This window comes from Trematomus bernacchii, unplaced genomic scaffold (genome assembly GCF_902827165.1).
Source record: "Trematomus bernacchii unplaced genomic scaffold, fTreBer1.1, whole genome shotgun sequence".
Lineage (NCBI taxonomy): Eukaryota > Metazoa > Chordata > Actinopteri > Perciformes > Nototheniidae > Trematomus > Trematomus bernacchii.
This window is the reverse complement of record NW_022988043.1, coordinates 6162684-6185881: the sequence shown is the minus strand read 5'-3', so window position 1 is coordinate 6185881 and position 23198 is coordinate 6162684. Positions and strand designations below refer to the sequence as shown.

Sequence of the window (23198 nt, the reverse complement as noted above, 5' to 3'; positions counted from 1 at the left end):
AAACAGTTGTGCCTGAAATGTACCATTTTTCCCTCATTTTCACTTAAACCAGCCAACAAGAAGTCTCATTATTTGGCAGCAGGCAGTGCTGAAAATAGAAAAATTATGAAAATGAAACTAAAACAGACATGTAGAGCAAGGCCAGGCAAGTGATACATGATTTAAAATGTCAAGGTTGCAGTGTAATGTTAAAAAGTTTTGAATACAGATATGAACAGAGAAGAGAAAAACTGACACAAACAAGATAATTGTATCCCTCTTTCCTCCTTCCTCCCATCCCTCTTTAATTATCCCTTCAGTTAACTAGGTTCATGTGTGGCCCAGTGCGTCCAGATGGTCAGCCCTCCAACTGGCTACTATTGAATCATACAGCGGGCCTCCATTAATCAACCAATCACAGTCCTGCGAGTCCAATTAAGTTCCCATATAATGGGCCTGATTGGTGGAGAATATTAACGAGCTATGCTGTAATTGTCTCTAATGAATGAAGGACTGGGGAGCATCTTATTTCCTGCTCTACTTGTCACCTGTTGTTAGCCAATTCCCAAAGCTAATGTGCATGAATGTTGTTCGCCTAGATAACTTGAATATATGGCACTATAGCCTTTAATCTCAGTTATCGCCTAATAGCATAATGGGAATGAGATCCTTCCTGTTCTTTACATGAATGTTCCGCTTGATAAGTTGATACCAGATGACGTTCTTATTTGCATTTCAAAATGCGTAAAATAGTGACCAGTGAATTTAGTTTGGCGTGTTACCAGAAAGCTTCCTGATTTACTTGCTTAATTAAGCTACTTTTCTACCTTGAAGGGGATTTATATCAGTAGTTTGCCAATCTTGGGGTCACTCATTGGTCTAACCTACAGCTAATGTCCGCAGCAAGGCCATGAGGGATTGCAAGTAGATCATTATTAGTTTAAGGGTCACATGCAGAAAACATTGGGAACCATTCACTTTCAAGATTTACATTCACTTTTGTAGTTAATCCCACCAAAAGATTGATAACAACAACATGTCTTTTTTTGGAAACTAATTTCAATCATAATAATCGAGAAAAGGGGTAAATGAAAGTACAATTAATAAAATACAGTTAGGTAGGAGGTTATTTTGGTCTATGCTAAATGTTTCCGTAAATTATTAAATGTAAATGGGATCAAATTGGAATGAGACTGAACACTGTTTGCGTACCGTCTGCACCCTCTATCTTGCTTTAGATATACAAGGTTAGTGTGGAGTGTATCCACTGTCTCCTCTGCCAGGCACATGGTGTACAACATGATAAGAAGATAATGGGAATGAAGAGAGATGTTCTTCAATCTGACAGTCTCTTTCCTATAGACAGTACTTAGATCAGGACTGTATCTTCTAAAGGCTGATTAGCTGGAATCAATGCTAACACAACAGTCTGCTGGGTGTATTCATCACAATTCTTGTCACCACACTGAAGCTTGTGTGCCTATTGTTTCACAGAGTCTGTTTTCATCACATGGCTTTCCTAACCATGTTCAAGGTTCAAGACATTTATTGTCATTCGTACATAGCTAGTGTAGTTATGTTGATGAAAATCTTAGATCCCAGGATCCTCCAACAGTGCAACACAATAACACAGATAAAATAGTGCATGTAAATACAATATGTGTCTATTCATTTGAGATACACATTTTGTAAGTGCTATTTTATAACAACTAAGGGAACGAATGCAATTCTAACAGCCATAACCAACTATCTCTGTCACTTTGCGTTTATGTATTTCTTTCTTATTCTCTTTTTCTGTCTTTTTTTTGTTTGGCTTGTCACACGAAAGGGTGTCTTGGCATCAATCTGCCACAGAAGAGGGAGACCCTCTCTTTTCTTCTCCTGTTAACGCTGTCTACATATTTAGGTACATTTCAAGTGAAAAACAGGATCTACTGATGTGATCACAAACACAAGTGTGCCATTCTCCCTTAATCTATGTCTCTCTGTCTGTGAAGTCACCTCTCATAGTCCGATCACTCTTTCTCTTTTCGTCTCTTTCTCACTGAAATCTAACATACCGACAAAACTCAACCCATCTATGATTGTAGTTGCCATAACACTTGTCTTCCACAAGGCCCTTAACAACTAGGAACAAGAAGAAGAAGAAGAAGTAGCATTGGCTACAGCATTGGCTACAGCTATGCATTTTGGGTATAATATGGGGAGATGTTACTGGCCCACCCAAGCTTCTCAACTGGTGCTGTCAAATACTTGAAAACACATAGTGAGGGATATTGACTCTGCATCATTTGAAGAGCTAAAGAAATGTTCCTACGTTCAACAAAGATATCTGGCATGCTCTGCCATCTCTCTGCAATACCAGAAAAATACTTTCAAAGCCTGTCTTGGTTTAATTTAATCCCTAAATGCAAATAATAGTTAGTCTTATTTCAAATGGTATTTTATTTATTCTGTTATGTATTTGATTAATAATGGATTTTATGTTAAAGAATGTGTGCGAGGTCACATTTGTTTTGCTCAGTTTTTACTTATATACCACACAACCCCAAAAACGAAAACCAACATTTCAGTGATTGTAAAATTATTCAAAAAAATTCAAGTCTATCAAACATGTTCTTCTTGAAAAACAATTAGGTGCAGCCCTATATTCAGTAGATCAGAGAGAATATTTCCTAATAAGTCCTAAAAACTTTAACAAGTAAATACATTTTCCACCATTAAGGAAGACTTACTCAGAGACATGTTATGAACTGCAAAATAATATGTTGACCCATGAGAGAAACTGTGTGACCTCCAAAAGATTATATTGCTATCTGTAAAAAATGTGTTGCCTTACTTAAATCAATAGCATGGATATCAAATGTCACCCTGTTCCACAGCATTGTTCACTGAACACTTCATATCTCTATGCAAGGCTCAGTTTGTCTATGTTATTAAATTAGTGTTCTGGCATCGTTTCATGTGATCACCAATAGATTTTACTGCAAAGTCTCTTAAAATTACTCAGCCTTTGACCCAAATGTGAATTTCAGGTCTATTTCTTGGGGCCCATGAAAATGGACTGCCCATGTTCCTGTGGGGACTTATTCAGTTTGCCTAGTTGTGACATCACTTTAGCGTATAAGCCTGAACTTTGTGCATTCTTAGGAGACATTTAAAGTATAAAGGGAGGTTAAAACAATACCTGTGTACAATAGTTGTGAAAACAATATTATGCATTGAATAATGTGAACTCTTTACCGCACCATAAGAGCTCTCTCCACCCCCATTATTAGTTCTCGGAGTCTGGCATCTGTCTACAGCACATCTGGAATGGGCACTAGTTCATTACACTATGATATATTTCACTGCACCGTAGTCCGTTTCTCTCTGTTAGGTCATGGGAATTGATATGCTGGCATCATTTTTGAATGAGTTTGCTGTATCATTAGTGCTGTGCAAACTCGTTTCCCATCCATCATCAGGCCGGTGGCCTGGACTCTGTTCTGCTGTGAAGTGGCACATGGCACATTGTTGTGAGTGTGTACTCACATGTAGGAATTGCTCCGTGAAGTTGAGTACTGTACTGTGTTGGCTGAAACTGCATGCAGTGTTTTGTTTGGTACAATATTTTTTCTCCGCTCTGTCATCAGGTAGGTGGTCTGGAATCCGTCTTACTGTATTTTGACAGAAACTTGAATAACGAGACTGTGCTGATGTCTTTTTCCTGTCTACCTGACAGGATTTTTTTCTAATGGCTATTCGTACAGTAGGCTCTCAGTGATATTTTGCTGGGAATTACATTTTGGAAAAAAAAGGACTAAGGCACATAAGTCACAGTACATACCAACCATTCTGATTGAGTGGATAGTAACCATGCATTTTGCAATTCAAGCACTGAATACTGAGTTTGTGTAGGGGGAATTTGTTTCTAATGTTAATTACACAACGTTTTCCCATTAATTGATCAGAATATAATTTCCATTCCATTTACAGTGAGGAGGGAAAGGAGCCAGAACTCAGCAGCCATGAGTCAGCAGTTATCAAAACCATGACCAAAGGACCGCCTGCAATCCAGGGTAAACACGTGTGTGTGTGTGTGTGTGTGTGTGTGTGTGTGTGTGTGTGTGTGTGTGTGTGTGTGTTGTGTGTGTGTGTGTGTGTGTGTGTGTGTGTGTGTGTGTGTGTGTGTGTGTGTGTGTGTGTGTGTGTGTGTGTGTGTGTGTGTGTGTGTGCGTGCGTGTGCGTGTGCGTGCGTGCGCGCGTAAAATATTAATATAGGATATTAGAAATAACATATCCGCCTTTGTGGGCATAAAAGAATACAGAATACATGATACATGGGTTTCAATGATTTAAGAATGCCTTCATGTTCATCGAGCCTACTGCTTCATGAAGTCTGTAGGAAAGTACATTGCTGCTTGAATCTGTTACTAAATACAGTTAAAGTATATTTGCCTACGTGTCAGTGGCTTTTACTGTAGGAATGTCGTGGAATCTTTTCACAAAATGTACTAATGGAGTATAATCAGACTGGTGCCTCACATGTTTTCTTAGCACAAGTCATAGTGGGTACCTTACTGTAAATGAGTCCCTGAAATAGATTCGTAAAAATTAATTAATTTAGGAATTGAACTAAATCCTTTTTTTATTATGTATTTTGATTGATTCATATAACCCCCCTTACAGTAACGAAAATGTTATTTTTGTTCTCACAAAAAATGTTTGGTTTGAAATCCTGACATAGTGTAAAACTGATTTACTGCTGTTAGATTTAATGTTGTTGCAGCCATTTAGCGAGAGGGAAAGAGGCTTATTTTTCCATGGACCAAGCGTGACATATGTTGTGAAATAGGTCATTGCAGACTTTCTTTTTCTTTTCTCGTCTTTTTCCTCTGTGGAACCCCATTAAGCAGGCAAGAAAGTCCCGCTCTGCCTGTGGCACTTTGCTCAGTAACACGTGCAGCACTTCTACTCCGTAAGAAAGATAATATTTACTGAAGACTTATGTTATGTATGGGAGTTATGAATACAGTTTTAAAGGCAAACCACAGTGCTGCCGAACAACTAACCTACTCCACTCTACTGCACTGGGGCTCACAGTTTCTGAGAACATTAATTGTTCAGTTTAACATACTGTATTTGTACCCCAAAAATGTTTCTATCTGCCTATTTAACTGCTTCAACTTTTATTCCATCCAATCTAAAATCACAAGTTCTCTCCTTTCCGCCAGTTCTCTCCCTTATGTATCAGCCACTCATCAGACCACATGGTCTTTCATCCATTAGTTGGTCTAAAAACGCCTCCAAATAAATAATAATGTTGCTCCTTGGCAGCAGTTGTGTACAAATCGACTGTTCGACATGTTTGCTGATAATCTTAAAATGAGAGGCTGAAAATGTGCTTGGAGATGAGCAAATCTGGTTTGAGGTTTTGCTTCTCGAGTGTCAGTTTAAAAAATACTGCAATTGTAAAAATGCAAAATGTAAAAGAATACCTGACTAGCCCCAACATTTCATGGAAAACCTGCCCTGTTCCTAAGCCAAACAGACACATTTAAACATTACACGGTAATGGTAAAGCCAAGCTCCAAAAGTAGTCCGTTCCTCCCCATGTGCATATAAAAACAAATCTTCATCCACAGTCTGAAGATCAAAGGCCAGGCTATATGTTTAGCCAGGTGTTGGTTTAGGTTTTAGCTGAGGGAAGGTCTTTGTGTGTGTGTGTGTGTGTGTGTGTGTGTGTGTGTGTGTGTGTGTGTGTGTGTGTGTGTGTGTGTGTGTGTGTGTGTGTGTGTGTGTGTGTTCGCTCGTGCGTGGCCATGTGTATGAACGCACATATGCCATAGGCATGTGTCAAAGTTGTAGATTGATGTGGTGAATTCATGGTTGTTGACAACAGTAGTCACCCAGCTGCGTGCACCACCCTGACACCTGCTGGGTGTATAGTCAAGAGGTTAGAGGTCAAATAACTTACACACCTAAGAAGAAAACACAGAGCTTTGTGTTTCTATAAGTGCTTGTATTTTTATTTAATTTTTTGTTCCTCCAGTTTCTATTATCTTTATCTCTTTTGTATCTTCTTCAGGTCGAGTCCCAAAGGCTGGTTTAATCACCCCGTCTTCTGGTATAAAGGGTAATGGAAGTGCCAGTGTCCCCAGGGGTCCTGTCCCAACCCGGCCTTTACCTCAGCCCCATCCTAAAGATGAGGACACCCTGGTCCAGATGGCAGAACACATCCCTGCTGGTTTTCGTACGCCCATGTGTGCCCACTGCAATATGGTCATCAGGTGAGAGTCACATTCTTTACTTTGGCTAATAATGTCATTTACAACTTAGGAACCCAGTAAGAATCTCTGAATGGATTATCTAAATTACCTCAATTAACCTACTATCCTATTTTTCTTGATAGCAGTGTGGAGATATTACAAATAAAGAATCACGGTCTCTGTCATCAGCCCAAATACTGCTTGCTCACCATTCCTTAAAAAAGAGGCCTGTTACTTCACTTGGCTGCCCAGATATCCAATTGTTCTTAATCAAGTCACGATTGGAACATATTTCCATATCTAAATTATTCAGCATCCCAGTTAGGCACTTAAAATAATTAACTGGAAACCATCTCGAGTAAATAATCTGTGTATGAAACTGTAGAACTACAAAGATCTGACTGAAACTATTGATGTATACACACATGATACTGTATGATCTGATACCAAGTCTTGGTTATCCTGCTCTTCTCATGACTGCCTTAACACAAGCGTTATTTCCCAACTTGTGTCACCTTACATTACATATCACTAAGGATAGGGTAGCTCACATGCTAAAAGCTGCCAGGCTTGTGCCACTATTGTGTGCAGTAAATTAGTCTGTGTTGTTTTCCTACTTTAACTAATCATCAGAGTGGACAGTGCCAAAGTGCTGTCACAGTGGACACAGAGGATGATTGTCACAGTAAAGCTTCAGTGACATCAACACATCGGATTTCTAGAATCTGATACTTGTTTTTGAGGCAGCCTTTATTGACCTGAGTAGAATATGATTAGTTGATCGAGCAATTTTGATAATCTATTCATTGTGTATGTCCTTCATTTGAGAAAGACATGGACTGCTTTCAATGTCTTTAATTTGAAAAACATACACTTTGGACTGTTCTTCTTGTAACTTCAGGTAAATAAAAAATAAAAGGTTGATTTTAAACTTATCCATTTGTCTTTGCTTGTCCTTTTTTCACCCAGAGGGCCATTTTTGGTAGCATTGGGAAAGTCATGGCATAAGGAGGAATTTAACTGTACCCACTGCCGTAAATCCCTGGCAGATATAGGCTTTGTGGAAGAACAGGGCACTGTCTACTGTGAACATTGCTATGAAGACTTCCTCGCTCCAACATGCAGCCGCTGCCAGGACAAGATACTTGGGGTGAGTGTGTGTGTGTGTGTGTGTGTGTGTGTGTGTGTGTGTGTGTGTGTGTGTGTGTGTGTGTGTGTGTGTGTGTGTGTGTGTGTGTGTGTGTGTGTGTGTGTGTGTGTGTGTGTTATTTTAAGCAACACATTAAGCAACACATTAAGTTGACGAAACACTCGAGTCAATTGTAATTAAAGTCAGATCCACTCGTGTCTTAGGGGCAGTGATATCATAAACCTGTTAATGTACGCATTCAAACAATTTTTCAAACAATTTTTCTTTTACCAGCTGTATTCACCTTGCAGGTACAACTATGTGGCTTTTATCCTGGATAAAGTGTTTAAGCCATGGATGTTTAAAGTTTAACTACTTCATATTTGTCTAATATTATAGTTCACTTTTCATTCAGGAAGTATGACACTGCGCTGTCAGTACGCTTGTCAATGTTTGTGATTGGTCAAATGTTGCTAACCCCGCCCCTTTCATGTGAACGCGCACATAACTAGATAGGGCACACCGGGCTTGAGTTACCGAGTTGATAACCAGCGTCGTACAGTAGGACCGCTTAGCGAGAGCGCGTTTGTTTTGGGTTAGGTAAGCTGGGTAACTCAAACATTTCCAGGGTATGTTGAACTGGATTCGTAGTACAGGCCTCTGTTTTTTTGGAGACAAAAAGGGATACTCCTCCTCTGTGGAATTCAGTGCAAACCCGTCACACATATCTGACCTTATTTCTTTAATGGTTTGTACAGACTGGTGCATCAACTTGATTAAAATGTTTCAGTGTCCTCACTGTTGTTGTATGTTGAAGGGTTTGAAATGATAAATTGGGTGCATAACTACTGTTGGTTGCAATGTAGGATTATAATAACATGAAGTAGCTCCCAAATGCAAGATACTTTACTATAAAAATGAAAGCTACAGTACAGAAGCCCGTATTTAAAACATCCTACTTAATAAAAGTGGTTGACACAACATGCAAACCTATACTTGAACTGATATGGTCATACAAGGCTTCATTGCTATGGGATTTGTCTCTATAATTACTTCTTGCTTTGTTTATCAAGAGCCAATATGAGACAAAATAATAAAGGGATATTAAATGTTAAGGTGTAAACATCATCAAAGTGTCCCTTTTATGGTAACAATAAAATACCTGAAAATGCAAGACAAATTCATAAAAGGCCCATGTAGGAAGGCTAGGGAATTTTCTATAGTGACCACCACTGAAACTCAGGAATGTGGTGTATGTTCGGGTGTTAGGAGAATTAGGCTTAGAGGCCTTGAGGCTGCAGGTGTAGCATGAACCCAGAGCGTCAGGAAGCTGAGATGGCTGCTCTCATAACAGCACTGACATTCATCCCTCACGTGTTCTAACCTCTTTACCCTCAATCCCTTTCAACCCTCTATTTCTCACACATCTTCAACCAGCTTACGGCTTCTTATTAACCTGTTTTCTCACTCCCTCTCCTCTAATCCTTTATTTCACTCTGGCCCACCAACTTTTCATTGATTCCCTGTCCTGTCGTGTTCTCACAGTTTAAGGGTGGGAAAGGAAGCAGTTTGTCTATTTTAAGCCAGGTCATGTGGCCACACAAGAAAAAATATTACATTTAAATGTGAAAAGAACAGACTGTAGGTAAGTCGGTGTGCATTCCTGGCAAATGTAAAACAGACACTTTTATCCATTTTGATCCAATTTGGATTGATAATAGAATTGGAATGATTTTTGTTCACACATTACATAAACAAGCTGTTTAACAAACAATTCCCCAATTAGCAAGGTAACATCCAATAAAACGTTTAAGCATCCTTGATCTAATTGTACTATTAGACGAACAAAAACAGAGACCAGTGCTCATAATGAACTGTGTTATGCTTCCAACTAACAACAGTGTTTTATTTTTGCATCCAGGAGGTGATAAATGCCCTCAAACAGACGTGGCATGTCCACTGCTTTCTGTGCGCTACCTGTCAGCAGCCAATCAGAAACAACACCTTCCACCTGGAGGAAGGAGAGCCATACTGTGAACAAGGTAAGTGATGAGGACTCTCATAATAATAAGTTGATTGGACACATGCTGATGAAGGATGTCTCAGGATAGAAGACAGAAGTCTGTAAATGGACACAAGTGACTCTCTGTTATGATTAGAATTTATTTTAGTGAAAATAATAACCAAAGAAAAGCATTGATGCTCTTTTCTGTAAATAACATGCTATGTTGTTTTGTCTGAAAAAAGATTTTTACAGTATGTTCGGTACCAGCTGCCATGGCTGTGAGTTCCCCGTTGAGGCTGGAGACAAGTTCCTAGAGGCCCTTGGTTACACCTGGCATGATAACTGCTTCGTCTGCGCTGTAAGTGAAAGCCTCACAGTATATTCACTGTACAGTTAATTAAGACACTCCTATCCATATGACCTGCCCAACTTTGAACGATGAGGGCAAGACTGAGCTTGAATATAAAAGAGACACAACATTTGCAAACTTTGCATAGAACAGCAGGGGCGTTATCCTGGGTCATTATTGATTCAATGTACAACGATGACCACCATGCCACTTTCCAACCTAGACTTTTGACAATCGCTTAACCTTTTTTTAAACCACTTGTCTTTCAATACATCATGTTGAACTTGATACATATTATAAAGTAATGGTATTGTTTATTTTTCATCATTATTGAAGAGTTTTAAAGTTCTTACTCATGTGTGTGTATTCTTTTTCCTCAGGTGTGCTGCACTACTCTGGAAGGCCAGACCTTTTTCTCCAAGAAGGACAAACCTCTTTGCAAGAAACATGCTCACACACTGAAGATATGATTGTTCAGTGATGTTGGACTTTCCTTACACAATTTCTAGCTATACATTCCCCCTTGCTTAATGGGGTGGGAAGGCCTCTTAAAAGTTCATGGGACAGTAAAAGTCAAGCACTACTTACATAGTAACATAGCAGCCAGAATAAGGAAAACACTACCATGTTTGCAAAAGTGAACTTATCCTTCTATGGGACACAGAACCATTGTAAGTTAAAAACTACCAGACTTTCCTATCCATTTTCTTCTATAAGCAGCAAAGCTGGCAGTAAAGAATCCTTGTTTTTATCATCTTACATCAAAAATAGAGATTTTTATCTGGATTTTTGTTCTCACGCATTAAAAAGTAGAGCGTTTTTTCTGCTATTAGTGCAATGTCTGTTTTCAACCACCAGAAATCCTGAAAGTCATACATTTAATAATACAAATAATGTTTTGATCCTAGTCTCTTTTTCTTTATTCTTTTTTAAATTTGTATCTCAGAGGTAAGAACCTTTTAATAACATCATATTGAGTATTGTAAATCAATGTACAAAGACGCTTGGGTAGTAACCTTTTGATTCACACAACACTTGAAATTATACAGTACCAGAAATGCGTGAAAATATACCATATATTAATATCTATTCTATGGGAACACAGTAAGAGCAGGTTATTGGACAATTATTTCATGAGTTTATTGTTTGTGTGAATGTTTGTGTCGCTGGAATCAAATGTAACAATCTGATCTGCAGCTATTAAAACAAAATACACTCCGACAATTCTTATATCACTTGTTTTAATACAGGTGAGCTGGATGTCTGATGTTATGGTAAAACTCTTGTTTTCTTAAATAATTTAATGTATTTTATGTTCTCATGTGTTACTTGTTAAATGTTACCAGTTTCAAAACAATTCATTACCTAAATGGCTCATAGATGACATGTAGATTAATTACAATATAACCAAATATAAAGCCTGCATTATGTATATCTATGTATTTCTCCTTATTTTGATACACTGATATGTTTTGATTGTTGCATAGTATTGAGTGCCATATTGTATAATTTGTCATATTCATATTTTTAGTATTTTACCTCATATTATAATATAAATATTTATTTTCAATGGTATAATAACATGCATACATTTCTGCTTGATGCATTTATAAAAGTTAAAAGCTCTTTATGTCATGGCCTGCAGGAAAATAGGGTCAAACATATTCTTATTGTAGTAAACAGTATTTTATTCTGTTTTTAGAGGTAAGATATGTGTTATCTGCAAAAATAAATAAATTTACTGTTTAGGGAACTGGGTTTTTGCTTTTTAGGGAATGGTGCAGGGAATGGATGTGGAGGGGGGTAGACAAATAGACATTTTGTTGCTATGGTCTATTATCTTTGGTTTTCTAACACCAGAACAAATGGTAGCAAAACTCATCTTTATTAATTTCACCTGATTATCATTAAAGAAAGCTTGTTTTTTGTCTGAATGAGATCAAAAGGGTGAGTACAGTGTACAGCAGTAATGGAGCATAGCAAACAGTTATTCAATCTCACAAACTACAGTTGGAACTATCTGAGTTGTTTGATAAATGATGCTTTTAAAACCCCTAGAGGCAAATCCTGTGTTTCTTTATGTTTGCTTTCTTCTCAGTCAGTGTAATACTATCTTACCACACTAAACTTCCTGTATTATTGCTTGAGGAACCACATGGCAGTACAGAGGAGTGTGACATAAGCAGTGTGAAATGTAGATTTTAACGCATGTCTCCACCATGCTGAGAAAAGGTCAAAGGAGACACGGTCACGTCCTCACTGGGGTGGAATAAAGACGTGAATGAAGCCGTGGTAGGAAAGATCTATGAATGTGTAGGTTTTCTCAAGACAAATTGACAAACCAAATGTTAATTTAAACCCACTACAAATTCCAACATCAACCCCTAAAATGAATGGGGATTTGTCTCATTGTGAAAATAGAGCAGAAAAGGTTTTCGAGATCTCATGAAACCTTCTGGCTGATTCAAGAGTCAAGAGTATGTGCTGTCCTAGAAAAGGTCACAATACACGTATTGTGACCTTTTCTAGGACAACACTCATTTGAGTAAAATGTAGAAGCGCCGGTAAGTACTGTCCCACTGCATTTATTCTTTTAGTATTGCAATTGAGTTCATGTCTTTTAGTTTTTAATAATGCCATCACATTCTTCAGTAAGAATTGCCTTTTGAGAAGATAGTATAGTCTTTTGACATTGGAGGATCATGTGTCAGAATTAAACCGAAACTATAAGTGTAGGAGGGACAGGCTGGATCATCCTCCACGAGTTCATGTCACATACTTTTTAGCCTAATATAGTGTATCTGGTTTGGTATTGGTTGTGCTTATTGCTTTACCTACTTTATAATGTATCATGTTGTTTCTCAATGTTTATTTAGTGTTTCTTACATAGCTTGTAAAATGTAGGTTATGCCATTAGAGTAGAAAGCCTGGGACTACAGGGTTACTAGAGAATATATTAATGAAGAGACGGTGCAGTAACGTTTTTGTAATTGTTTATTATCTATCAACAGAAGAGTGTTTTTGCAAGCATGTCTTGCCGGTGCACTAAAACACTTTTCTCTTTGCTAATGCACTTTTTGGTGGCATTAATCACCCCTCATACAGCAGAGTGAGGCGCAGAGAGGTTTCCGTGTGTGGGACGAGTGTGTGACTTCGTGCATCTGTGTGTGTGTTCGTGTGTGTGCGTTTGTGTGTGTGCGTTTGTGCGTGTGCATACGTGGGTGTGTATGGGTTTGAGTGTGAGTGAGTAAGGAGAGAGAGTGAGAGCGAGAGGAAGACAGACAGACAGGGAGAAAAGCCACAACTCTGGCCTGAAAACAGACCAACCCGCATCTGTAATCTACCGAGTGCGAAAAGAGCGTAATTTAAGGTGAGTAAACTTTGAGCAACACGGGTGTCATTATAACACAGTTCTTGAGTGGTATTACGTTTACAATGTCTGTTTATAGTCGCGACTGTTGGGGATCACCTTTGGTGTGACAGGCGTTGCTCTTTTTATTTGCTAGCTGTTGACAGTCTGCTGCACGTGCGTTTGACTTATTTATTTGAGGTTTAGTTTACTGCAAATTGTAGATGATAACAACCTAGAAGAGAAGCGTTTCATTGATAACAGATTGAATAGTTTGCCTATAGCTCTATATTAACGTTGTTTACATTAATCTCAGTGCAGAGGATCATATTGGTCCTGTATTGTTAACATAGAAGAGTCCAAACAATAACACAACAATTGTATTTATCTCAAACAGTAGAAGAGTATCACTTTGAGCCCCCTCACTCAATCTAAAATGTAATATTCTAGGTCTAGGATTACTTCATTTGTCATTAGCCCAGGCCAGTGTGCTGTTTAATAGTCCTACTCAAATTTAAAGACATTGTAAAACGTAATCCTATGGCATGCAGTTGGAAAAATGTCCCAGAGGTGAGCTAGCATTACTGTTAATGTAACAGTGGCGGCAGTAAGTTTTGTTTTAATTTAATGTTAAATGTGTGGTGGCCAAGATGCCTTATTGTAGCCTGTATGTGTGTATTATTGTAACAATGTCTTGTTAGGGTAGCAAAAAGAACAATCTATTTTCCATCCAGGAAGATACTTTGACAAAAAGGCAGCAGTAACTGCCGACATAAAACTAAATACTGAAACACTGATAGTAAGAAAGCCTTTATTGTGACTCTCATTCCTGATGAATTTCACCACATTAGTTGTTGAAGTTAATAACACATAATGGGTGACACATTCTTAATAACAACTGAATGTTCACACTCAATCATAGATGTGAGAGCACAGACATATTAGAGAAGTTGATAGTTGATGCCATTTAGACAACTTTAATTTCCACAACGTTTAATCAGTTCCCTGGATATGTTATTAAAAAACTGTTATGTAGAAAACATCTGCGGAACACTTTTAATATGAATTCTGTAAACATTTGAACACTGTATACTATAAAACATTATTTACAAACAGTCCTACCATCATGATTCTCAGTTACCATCAGAAAAACCCTCTCTTCAGGAATTATTTGTATTTGGGAGCCAAAAAGGTACACGCAAGACCTTGACATTTGTGAGACTTGGCGAAGTGAGCCCCCTTCTTCAAGGGCTCAAAAAGCTACATTAACCTCAACACAGCCTCCAGCGCTGAATAACCTACAACCCAGTATTCCCCATTCACCCCACTTATACACACACACACACACACACACACACACACACACACACACACACACACACACACACACACACACACACACACACACACACACACACACACACACACACACCACACACACACACACACACACACACACACACACACACACACATCAACTTTCCCTCAGAGTCCAGTAACCAAGTCCAGGTGTTAGCCAGTGTGGGTTATGACAAGAGTATATCTGTGTGTGTGTATGGGTGCACATGAGCAATCATGTGTGAATATATATCCAGATGGCATTATACTGTGGCTCCAAATCTTACCTCACCTCATCTGAGGGGGTCCAGGGGCAGCAACACTGGGGAACAACAAAGCAAATATGAATAAGGGAAGAAGGGGTCCAGTGTGTCTGTGTCAGTGTACTGTTTTTCTATGTTTGTCAATCTAGTAAGTGTATGCAGTTGTGGAAGTAAAACAGCAATCTTATTTAGGTCAGGATGGAACACATCATGCAAATCTGAGACACAAATTCTCAATTGGCTGTGTAATTGAGTTTCCCATCAGCTGTAAACAGAACACTTCCCTCATTTTCTCATGTGTGTGTGTGTGTGTGTGTGTGTGTGTGTGTGTGTGTGTGTGTGTGTGTGTGTGTGTGTGTGTGTGTGTGTGTGTGTGTGTGTGTGTGTGTGTGTGTGTGTGTGTGTGTGTGTGTGTGTGTGTGTGTGTGTGTGTGTGTGTGTGTGTGTGTGTGTGTGTGTGTGTGTGTGTGTTATGTAGATTCTGTGGGAGATTGAGCATTTGAGTAATTGACGGCTTTCAAACATCTTGTGATGTGAGACAAGGTGTCTGACTCTGACTGTTGGAAATACAGATCACATTGCTGGTGCTTAATCTACACGCCAAGAATTGCAAATTTGCTAAAACAAATTCAATTTCTGTCTGATGAGTGAAAAACAAAGCAGAAAAAGATTGACAGATAATATAGTGAAAGGCTACATATGTGTACATAAAGGCCCTATTGAGCCATATTCAGTTTAAATCAAATGTCATTTTAATTCTGCTTGATTTATTCGTTCTCAGGTCAAGGTCATATACAGTATATTCTACCAGTCCAAAGCCATATTCCTCTATATGGAAACTCATAGCCTTATTGAATGTTGTTTTTATTTATATATGGCAGCCAGAAAGTTTACAGTGGAAGTTAACTGCACTAACAACAAGGTGAGCTGTGGTGGCAGCTCCTCAAATGGACATCCTCAAGTTTTCGGCTTTTATAAGATCAGAAGATTTCCAGAAATGTGTCATGTTCTTAACGTTTCCCATCTGACACTGTGATGGCTCTGTGCCTCTCATGCGTTTCCACTTATAGGGGGAAACGTAAATGTCTTGAGCACTGAATCTGATTACTGTCACCATTATCTTGCTGAGGTAAACCTATCTTGAGAAATGTATTGAAGAACAATAAGAAAGACATCAGGACAAAGATTACATAAAGAGTCAAAGCTATTGTTCATTTGCACCTGAGTACAGTTTGCCAGTGTTTTGCCGCTCTAATATCCAATTTCCTCAACTTAGATGGAGGTGATTACAATCAAAAAGAGATAACTGCCATGAGCCTGAGGCAATCTTCCCAAAGATCTATCTATCTCTCTTAATTACAGTGTCACATTGATTTATAGAAATGTTCCACTTCAAACATTGTTCTTCTTACCACAGGCCTTTACAACTCTTTAAAGCTTATAAAGCTGAGACAACCAAAAAATAATAAGATGTTGTATTGTGTGAAACAAAACTGCATCACATTTATAAGCATGCCTCCGATCTCTGTCATCCTGAAAATAGCAAGCACAAGAGGTTTGGCTTAATTTTAACATTTGTGATGCAGGTTGGAGGTTTGCTCAACTGCTGTAATCTCCTGCATACAAATATTACCAATTTGTATACAAAAAAATCCAACTACAAAAAATCTTGTTCAAATGTAGATACTACATTTTAACCTAAATTAAAACTACTCTATGGTCAACTACTTTTCCACGAGAGTTCATGCTTCACAATAAAACTTGCATTTCTTTGTAAAGAAAGAGGCAAAGAGCTTCTATTAGCAGCAGGTTCGTGCTTGTTTCCTCCTCCGCAGTGTTTTAATGCCACTAAGTTTGTGATCAGGTACATTTCTTTATCAATGTGGCTTTTCAGGAAGAAAATCATTTGTTAAGGATTGTTGTTAGTTGTTCCGCATGCAGACAATTTAAAACACTGTTTATTTAAAAACCTGCTGTTTTATGGGAGGCAATTTGTAACAGATCACCTCGTACAATCACACTGCAGTTACGCTTATCTTGAAATAACTGCAATTTAACAATTATCGCAACATTTACGTTTTCAGTCTTAGCAACACATGTCCTTGTTTACTTTGCTGGTTGCCAGATGTCTGCCAGCCAGGAACGTATAAGCAGAAGAAAAAGAACCGGTTTATTTAGGGACTTTGAAAATTCCCTTATGTGTTGTCGAAAAAAAATGCGGTTCATCAGACATAATATGCCTTCATGGAATAATAAAAAGAGCCAACATCTTTTAAATATGAATTGTCCAACAGCACACCAGGGTCACATGTGAGTTAGTTTAATTGAAAGGGGAAAAATGAAATGGAAAACTAAAGCCAAGTTTGCAAACACAGGTCACCATCAGTAGTGAAGACAGGGCTGTCTGCCAGAGAGGCTATTGGTCTCTGGCATGGGAAAATGCAGAAGTCCCGTTGGATTTGTTTGGATTTATGGATTGAAGATGTGAACAAGTGACATATTATTTTCCCTTAGGTGATACAGTACCTTTTTATCTCGCCGTGCATGTGAGGTACACAGAGTTGTTTATACTTTATCTCAAACAAAAGGCTCACTCTGCAAGAACAGTATTTCCTCTTTTAAATATGGCACCTTTCCAATATATGCTTTACAGCTGTCTCTAAATACAGGCTGTGTTCTGCTCCAAATCTTATTCTCACATGTTATTGGGAAAATAATTCTATTGTATGTAAAGTGCACATTTTAAGAAATGTTATTGAGTAAGCTGTGTTATAAGCGTGCATTTATGTGTGTGTGTGTGTGTGTGTGTGTGTGTGTGTGTGTGTGTGTGTGTGTGTGTGTGTGTGTGTGTGTGTGTGTGTGTGTGTGTGTGTGTGTGTGTGTGTGTGTGTGTGTGTGTGTGTGTGTGTGTGTGTGTGTGTTTGTGTGATCTTGTCTCCACACACATGGATCCCACTCGTTCTTCTTCTGTTGTCCTCTGAAGCTGGGATGAATAAAAAATGTGACCCTTTGCTTTTAAGATGGAAAATGTGATCTATAGCATCGGCTGCTTTTGACACGTTCAAACAAGTAACGCTGACACATGCACAAGATCAAATGCCATTTTTCAAATCACAAATCTAAACAATACTCATCTCATCTGATAGTCGACATTTAAAAAAATATATTTCAGGCATCAACCCAAGATTTTCTGTGGACCATTTTCATTTCACTCTGCCCTACTAGTTTGTCAATATCAAATGTTGTATGATTACATAGTGGCCATACCAAAGCCATGAGTTAGTACTAGTTGGTTAACACCTGAGATGATGAAACCATTATTTGTCAGGTAAAACTATGTCTGTAATTGATGTTAGTCAGCCATTGCAAACAAACATTTCTTCTTAATTGGAGTGACCAGTGTATATTTGATAAAATAGTCTTCTGGTTAAATAGAGACTGCAAGACGTGGGCTGCAGACATGAGATAGAATCTGACAGGGAAAGTTCCGGCTGATATAGCTGGATACATGAAGTAGGAAGGCAATCATTTCGGCAAAGAAAGGTGAACCAAAGAACGCTCCCAGCATCTCCCCTTGTGTGTGTGACATTTCTTTGTGTGCATCTAAAGGCCTGTAAGGTTAAGGTTACAGTGTTTTGTATGCAGGTATTTATTGCATAAAGGGTGTGTTTATTATTGCGTCTGCGCTTCTTAGTCTTATCTTTTTTGATCATGCAGCTTAACTGTGTCATTATCCCAATCCTTATCTCTATTACTCCCCTGTTACCCCTGAAGGCGGACAATAAAACACACAAACCCCTCCTGATCTCACGATGGAGCTATCCTGTCCTAGTGCTCTATAATTCTCACAGGGCACACAGTTCAGACACTCCTCCCCCGGGGATCCCCTTTTCCTCTTCTCCTGAATGACGTGTCAAAGAGTTGGCATCGGCACCTTTAGAAACAATACTTGAAATGATCCAGCCTCGGTTTTTAAGGACAGCTCCCAGACCAAATAATAGTAATCAGCAAATGACTGTGACACACTTTGTGGCTAAAGTCAGGCTGCTGGCCTTAATACTGCACGAGAGCAGCACAGATTTGAAAGGTACACGTTTAAAACATGATTTATTAGCCCGACTAATAGCTCACAGAATCAGTTAGGGCTTGTGTCCCACGGGGCGGATTTTATAACATACTACCGGCCAGCTTCTGATCTCATGATTTGGCTATTTTTCTTACTGCTCTCTAATTCTCACAGACACTCCTCTTTAGTTTCTTTCCTCTTATTGTTTTGACATTTGCACTCTTTATGTTTGAGCAAGACATTTTCTCTATTCTTTGACTACTTCTGGTGCTAAATCATTTCTCTTATAAGTTGTATTATTGATGAATTCCACTGATCGCAAACTCTAACAGGTTGAGCCCTGAGGATTTTTTAACTGGCATAAAGTTTAGCTTTGAACTGCAAAGCTGTTTTGCATTTGGTAGACCACAACTCTGTCTTCTTGTGTTTGGTTTGGCTCATTCCTCACTAAAGTAATCACCGGGCCTGTAGTTTACTCCAAGAAGAAAGAGAGAGGGGTAAAAAGATGGAGTGATGAGTGGGGGACTGATATCCATCTGGATCCACTTGTAGACAATTTCATCCCTCCTGCCCTCCAAAACCTGAGACCCCCAATTTTCATGGTGCCTCCTTTGAGGTGCCATTCCATCAATGACGAGAGAAATATTTGCCTACGAGCAAATGTCATTCTTAAGTTTCAGGAAGTGCCTTTACCTCTTGGTCTAGACATCCCCCCTCACTACTCAAAACTACTCTAACAGGGTGACTACATGCAAAAATGGTTGCCTGTATATCATAATTTTAAGTAGTCTTAATAAGATATGAAAAAGACTGGCTAACTCAGACGTTACTTCAACAACATGAAGTAGCACTTCTCACGTTAAAGGTCCGACTAAGAAATAGAATATTGACATTAAAACAGTCAATTCATGTTTACTTAAAAAAAACAGATCAAGTAAACAGACAAAGAAGTTAGTGACTCACAGGCCGTTAAGTGAGCTTAACAAGAATGTGATTAAATACAAAATAAAGTGTAACTATTCAAGGAGTTTAAGGTATTATCTGCACCTCTTCTTTGTTTTGTGATCTGTTTCTCCGCCTGTATCCCTCATAGTCTTTGACTGACTCTTCCTATAGTCGTGTCTTCCACACAGATGCATTTAGGTCTGGAATGATAAATGGCTTTCTTTGATTTGTGCAGGATGTGTCTTTGGCAAAGGATAGGGTATAATTAAACTCAGAAGCCACTAGTTATTTTCTCTGTCAGTCCCTCTCTTATTGGAAAATCCCTCCATCTGTTGCAGATTTTTTTTTTTTGTCTCACATCAGATGGATGAAATTGCATCCACATTGTCTTTGCGTCCACATTGTCTTTGCACACGGCACCTTCTCCTGAGACGTAAATTCACAATGAGCTTGTCAATGGGTTTTGCAAAGTCATTATTCTAAAAATTCATACCTAATCAAATTTAACCCCCGAGACAGTGAATCTGATGCAGATGAAATCAAATCTCAAGGGGGCCTGTTTCTTCACTTACCCGCTCGGTGGATTTATACCCATCTAACAAGCAAATTACAATGTGAAGCAGGCCTCTGGGAGTCTTTGCGTGGTGTCCTGTGCATCATGATAATGCTTATTGAATGAGTTTAGATGCAACTAAGGGGGTTCTGTTGATCACTGACATAACTGGTGAGAGGAACAGGATATTTAAAGTCTATTGTGATGTATAGTTTCTTAAGAGACTAACGATGAGTTCAAAAGGAGACAAGAAGTAGATGGAGAAAATGTGAGGTTTATAAAAAAATGTTGATCATATCATGCCAGATACTACAGTAGGTGGTCTGTTCGTTGCTGATTTGATTTAAAAGTGATATAAAAAAAGGAAGAAATGGAAATTACCTGATGTCAAACATCAATCAGCTCTACCAGGGGGACAACAAGACTCAAAACGACAAAAACATTTAGAGTAACAGCCTCCAGGAGAGAGCAGATGTCCCCAACAGGCCCCTGAAGGTTCCCCGCGAAACACCATCAAACAGGAGACTACATTTTAATCAACATTGACCACACATTATCTACTTTTTCTCTCCTTTTTGAAAATGTGAATCTTTGTTTAGACAGAAAGAAGACAGCAGACTTTCTAACACACACACACACACACACACACACACACACACACACACACACACACACACACACACACACACACACACACACACGCACGCACGCACACACACACACACACACACACACACACACACATATAAAGTATATTCTTCACACACAGGCACACTCACTTGTGCTACAGCAGCTCTAGGTTCACATTCATAACCCAACACACAAATTTGCACCACATGCTCACTGGTTTTATATTCAATGTGATATGCTGGGAGCAATGTTTTTACAAGTCGGAACCCCTGAACCATGTCCACTCAGCTTCCTGTATAAAAAGAACAAATCCCTGCACCTCTACCCTGCGCTCCCACCTAGCTGCAATGTGTTTTGTTCAGCTCATAGCTGGCTTTTCTGCTCAGCATACAGTAGCAGATGACACAAGGCGTAGTAGAACGGTACTGACGTAAAGGTTAAGAACACAATTCAGGCTCAAAATGTTTTATGCATGGGCCAGGTCTAATGCTTCTGCCAGATGAGCCACCAGGAAACCCTCACCTGCTCTGAGGCAGCTATGCAGAATACGAAAGACATATCAGCATTCATGCTGTAGTCGCTTAAAATGTACTTTGTATTCTTTACATGTTGGTTTAAATGACATTTCTTTAAGTATTGCAAAATGAGACAAGTTGATACACTAATAGAAGGAATGAGGAAAACACAACAGAGCTTCATGTAAAACAATCCTTCATTGTTTAGTTGTGCAACCTTCAACAGTACTAGATTGGGTCTTAACTACATTTGGCTAACTTTGATTTATTACTCTGTTGTTTTGAAAGGTGCCAGACTGTGTTATGTCGCATGCTGTATTTTCTTTCTACTTCACAATGTTAAAATAAAGTAGTAAGACATGACAAGGCAGAGCAATGTGTTTATATCACATTTCCTACACCTAGGCAACCCAAAGTGATTCACAGCGTGCAGGGGTTAAACCACTTGTGTTGGGGTTTATAAATGTTTTGTAATTGTAATGATAGGATAAAGGGATGTTACAAGGTATCTGTTACTGCTAAGAATCACTGTAAGGATGCTAGTGAGCTTAGTTATATCAGCAGCAGACAGAGAAGCAGACAGGGAGTTTGTTAATTCACTCTGTGGTTTCAAAAAGACATGATTTGCAAAACATTATGAAAAACATTCCAGTTTCTTCTTAAAAACTCATTGAGCAAAAGGGCAAATGAGAGTTTGTTTCCCTTTTCCAACATGAGCGGCTGCAGCAGGGTCGGTGAACAGGGACTAATAATAATACCAGTGCAATGTGTTGTGGCGATGTGTTTTGCTTTGCGTGTGTGTACTTGTGTTTGCAAATTCTCATGTTGTGGGATTAAGGAATTAGCTGCAACAAATAACCTCATGCACACACCACAATTACAAACCAAGACTGGCACACATCCACACATGTACCGCCAGTGTTCGTATCTTAAGATTAATCTCTCTCTGTATTTAGTCTTGGTGATGGTTTCGTAGCTGAATGTATCTTTTGCTGCTTATAATATGAACTCCTGAATGTAGAATCAGATTTGCGCATTTTCAGGAGTTTCGATGTCACACACACATGTAGAACTCAACAGGAGATTGTCCGTCCACAGCCGCTCTCACTCACAGGAGAAGTACAACTTTATTGTGGTCATTATTATTATTAGTAATAATAAACCAGGTCTCTTTCCGTTTCTTAAATTAGAAATGGTTGTTCCACACTGCTGTTTCTGTATATTGTTGTCTCTCCGGTTAAACATTTGTATTGTTGTCTTTGTGTGAATTAACCTTTTTCTTCAACCTCAGGTGTTTGTTTTCCTCGGTTTATGCCTATAGCTATACAGTAGAAACATCATCAATACGCCCACTCGCTCACCCAAGACCATGAGCGCTCTATTCACACATGGGCTCAATCGGACTTTACACAGTCTTTGTACCGAGGAGCTGGCTGGATAAAGTCAGTTTGATGTCCCGTCGATAGGATTTCAGACATTTATGTTATCACATACAGCTCTAGATCATTTCAGGGTTGCAGATGTTTGTATGAGAGGGGTTTTAGTGAGAATGAGAGTTGCATTGATGTTAGGCTTAGGTTAAGTTCAAGATAAAGTAATAGGATAGGGGAAAACCATGTTCTCAGAGAATCCCTTTCTCTTAAAAGGATACAATAAGGAACACTGAGCTCTCCAGTGTATCCACCGGGTTCAGGTTCTAGCTAATCAACGGAGCACACAGCCGTGACTGTTCTGTTCCAGGGGACTGGAGATGGAGGGAGGGGGGGGTGAGGGGGTGGGGGGGGGGGGGAAGAAGAAGAAGCGTATGTGGTCGTGTGATTGAGGTG

At 39.0% G+C, this 23198-nt stretch overlaps 1 protein-coding gene across 2 annotated transcripts in view; it reads left to right on the top strand.

The window, feature by feature from the left end:
• pdlim5a (PDZ and LIM domain 5a) overlaps nt 1–11194 on the top strand; it is a 62867-nt gene extending 51673 nt beyond the window's left edge. The window contains exons 8-13 of one of the 2 annotated variants that reach the window (XM_034118767.1): nt 3958–4040; nt 6050–6251; nt 7200–7380; nt 9281–9401; nt 9607–9722; nt 10094–11194. In XM_034118767.1, the coding sequence (XP_033974658.1) occupies nt 3958–4040; nt 6050–6251; nt 7200–7380; nt 9281–9401; nt 9607–9722; nt 10094–10183 (793 nt within the window). In that variant the 3' untranslated portion in view covers nt 10184–11194. The remainder of the gene's footprint in view (nt 1–3957; nt 4041–6049; nt 6252–7199; nt 7381–9280; nt 9402–9606; nt 9723–10093) is intronic. The other variant, XM_034118768.1, reaches the window with a different exon arrangement.
• The last annotated feature ends 12004 nt before the right edge of the window (nt 11195–23198 follow it).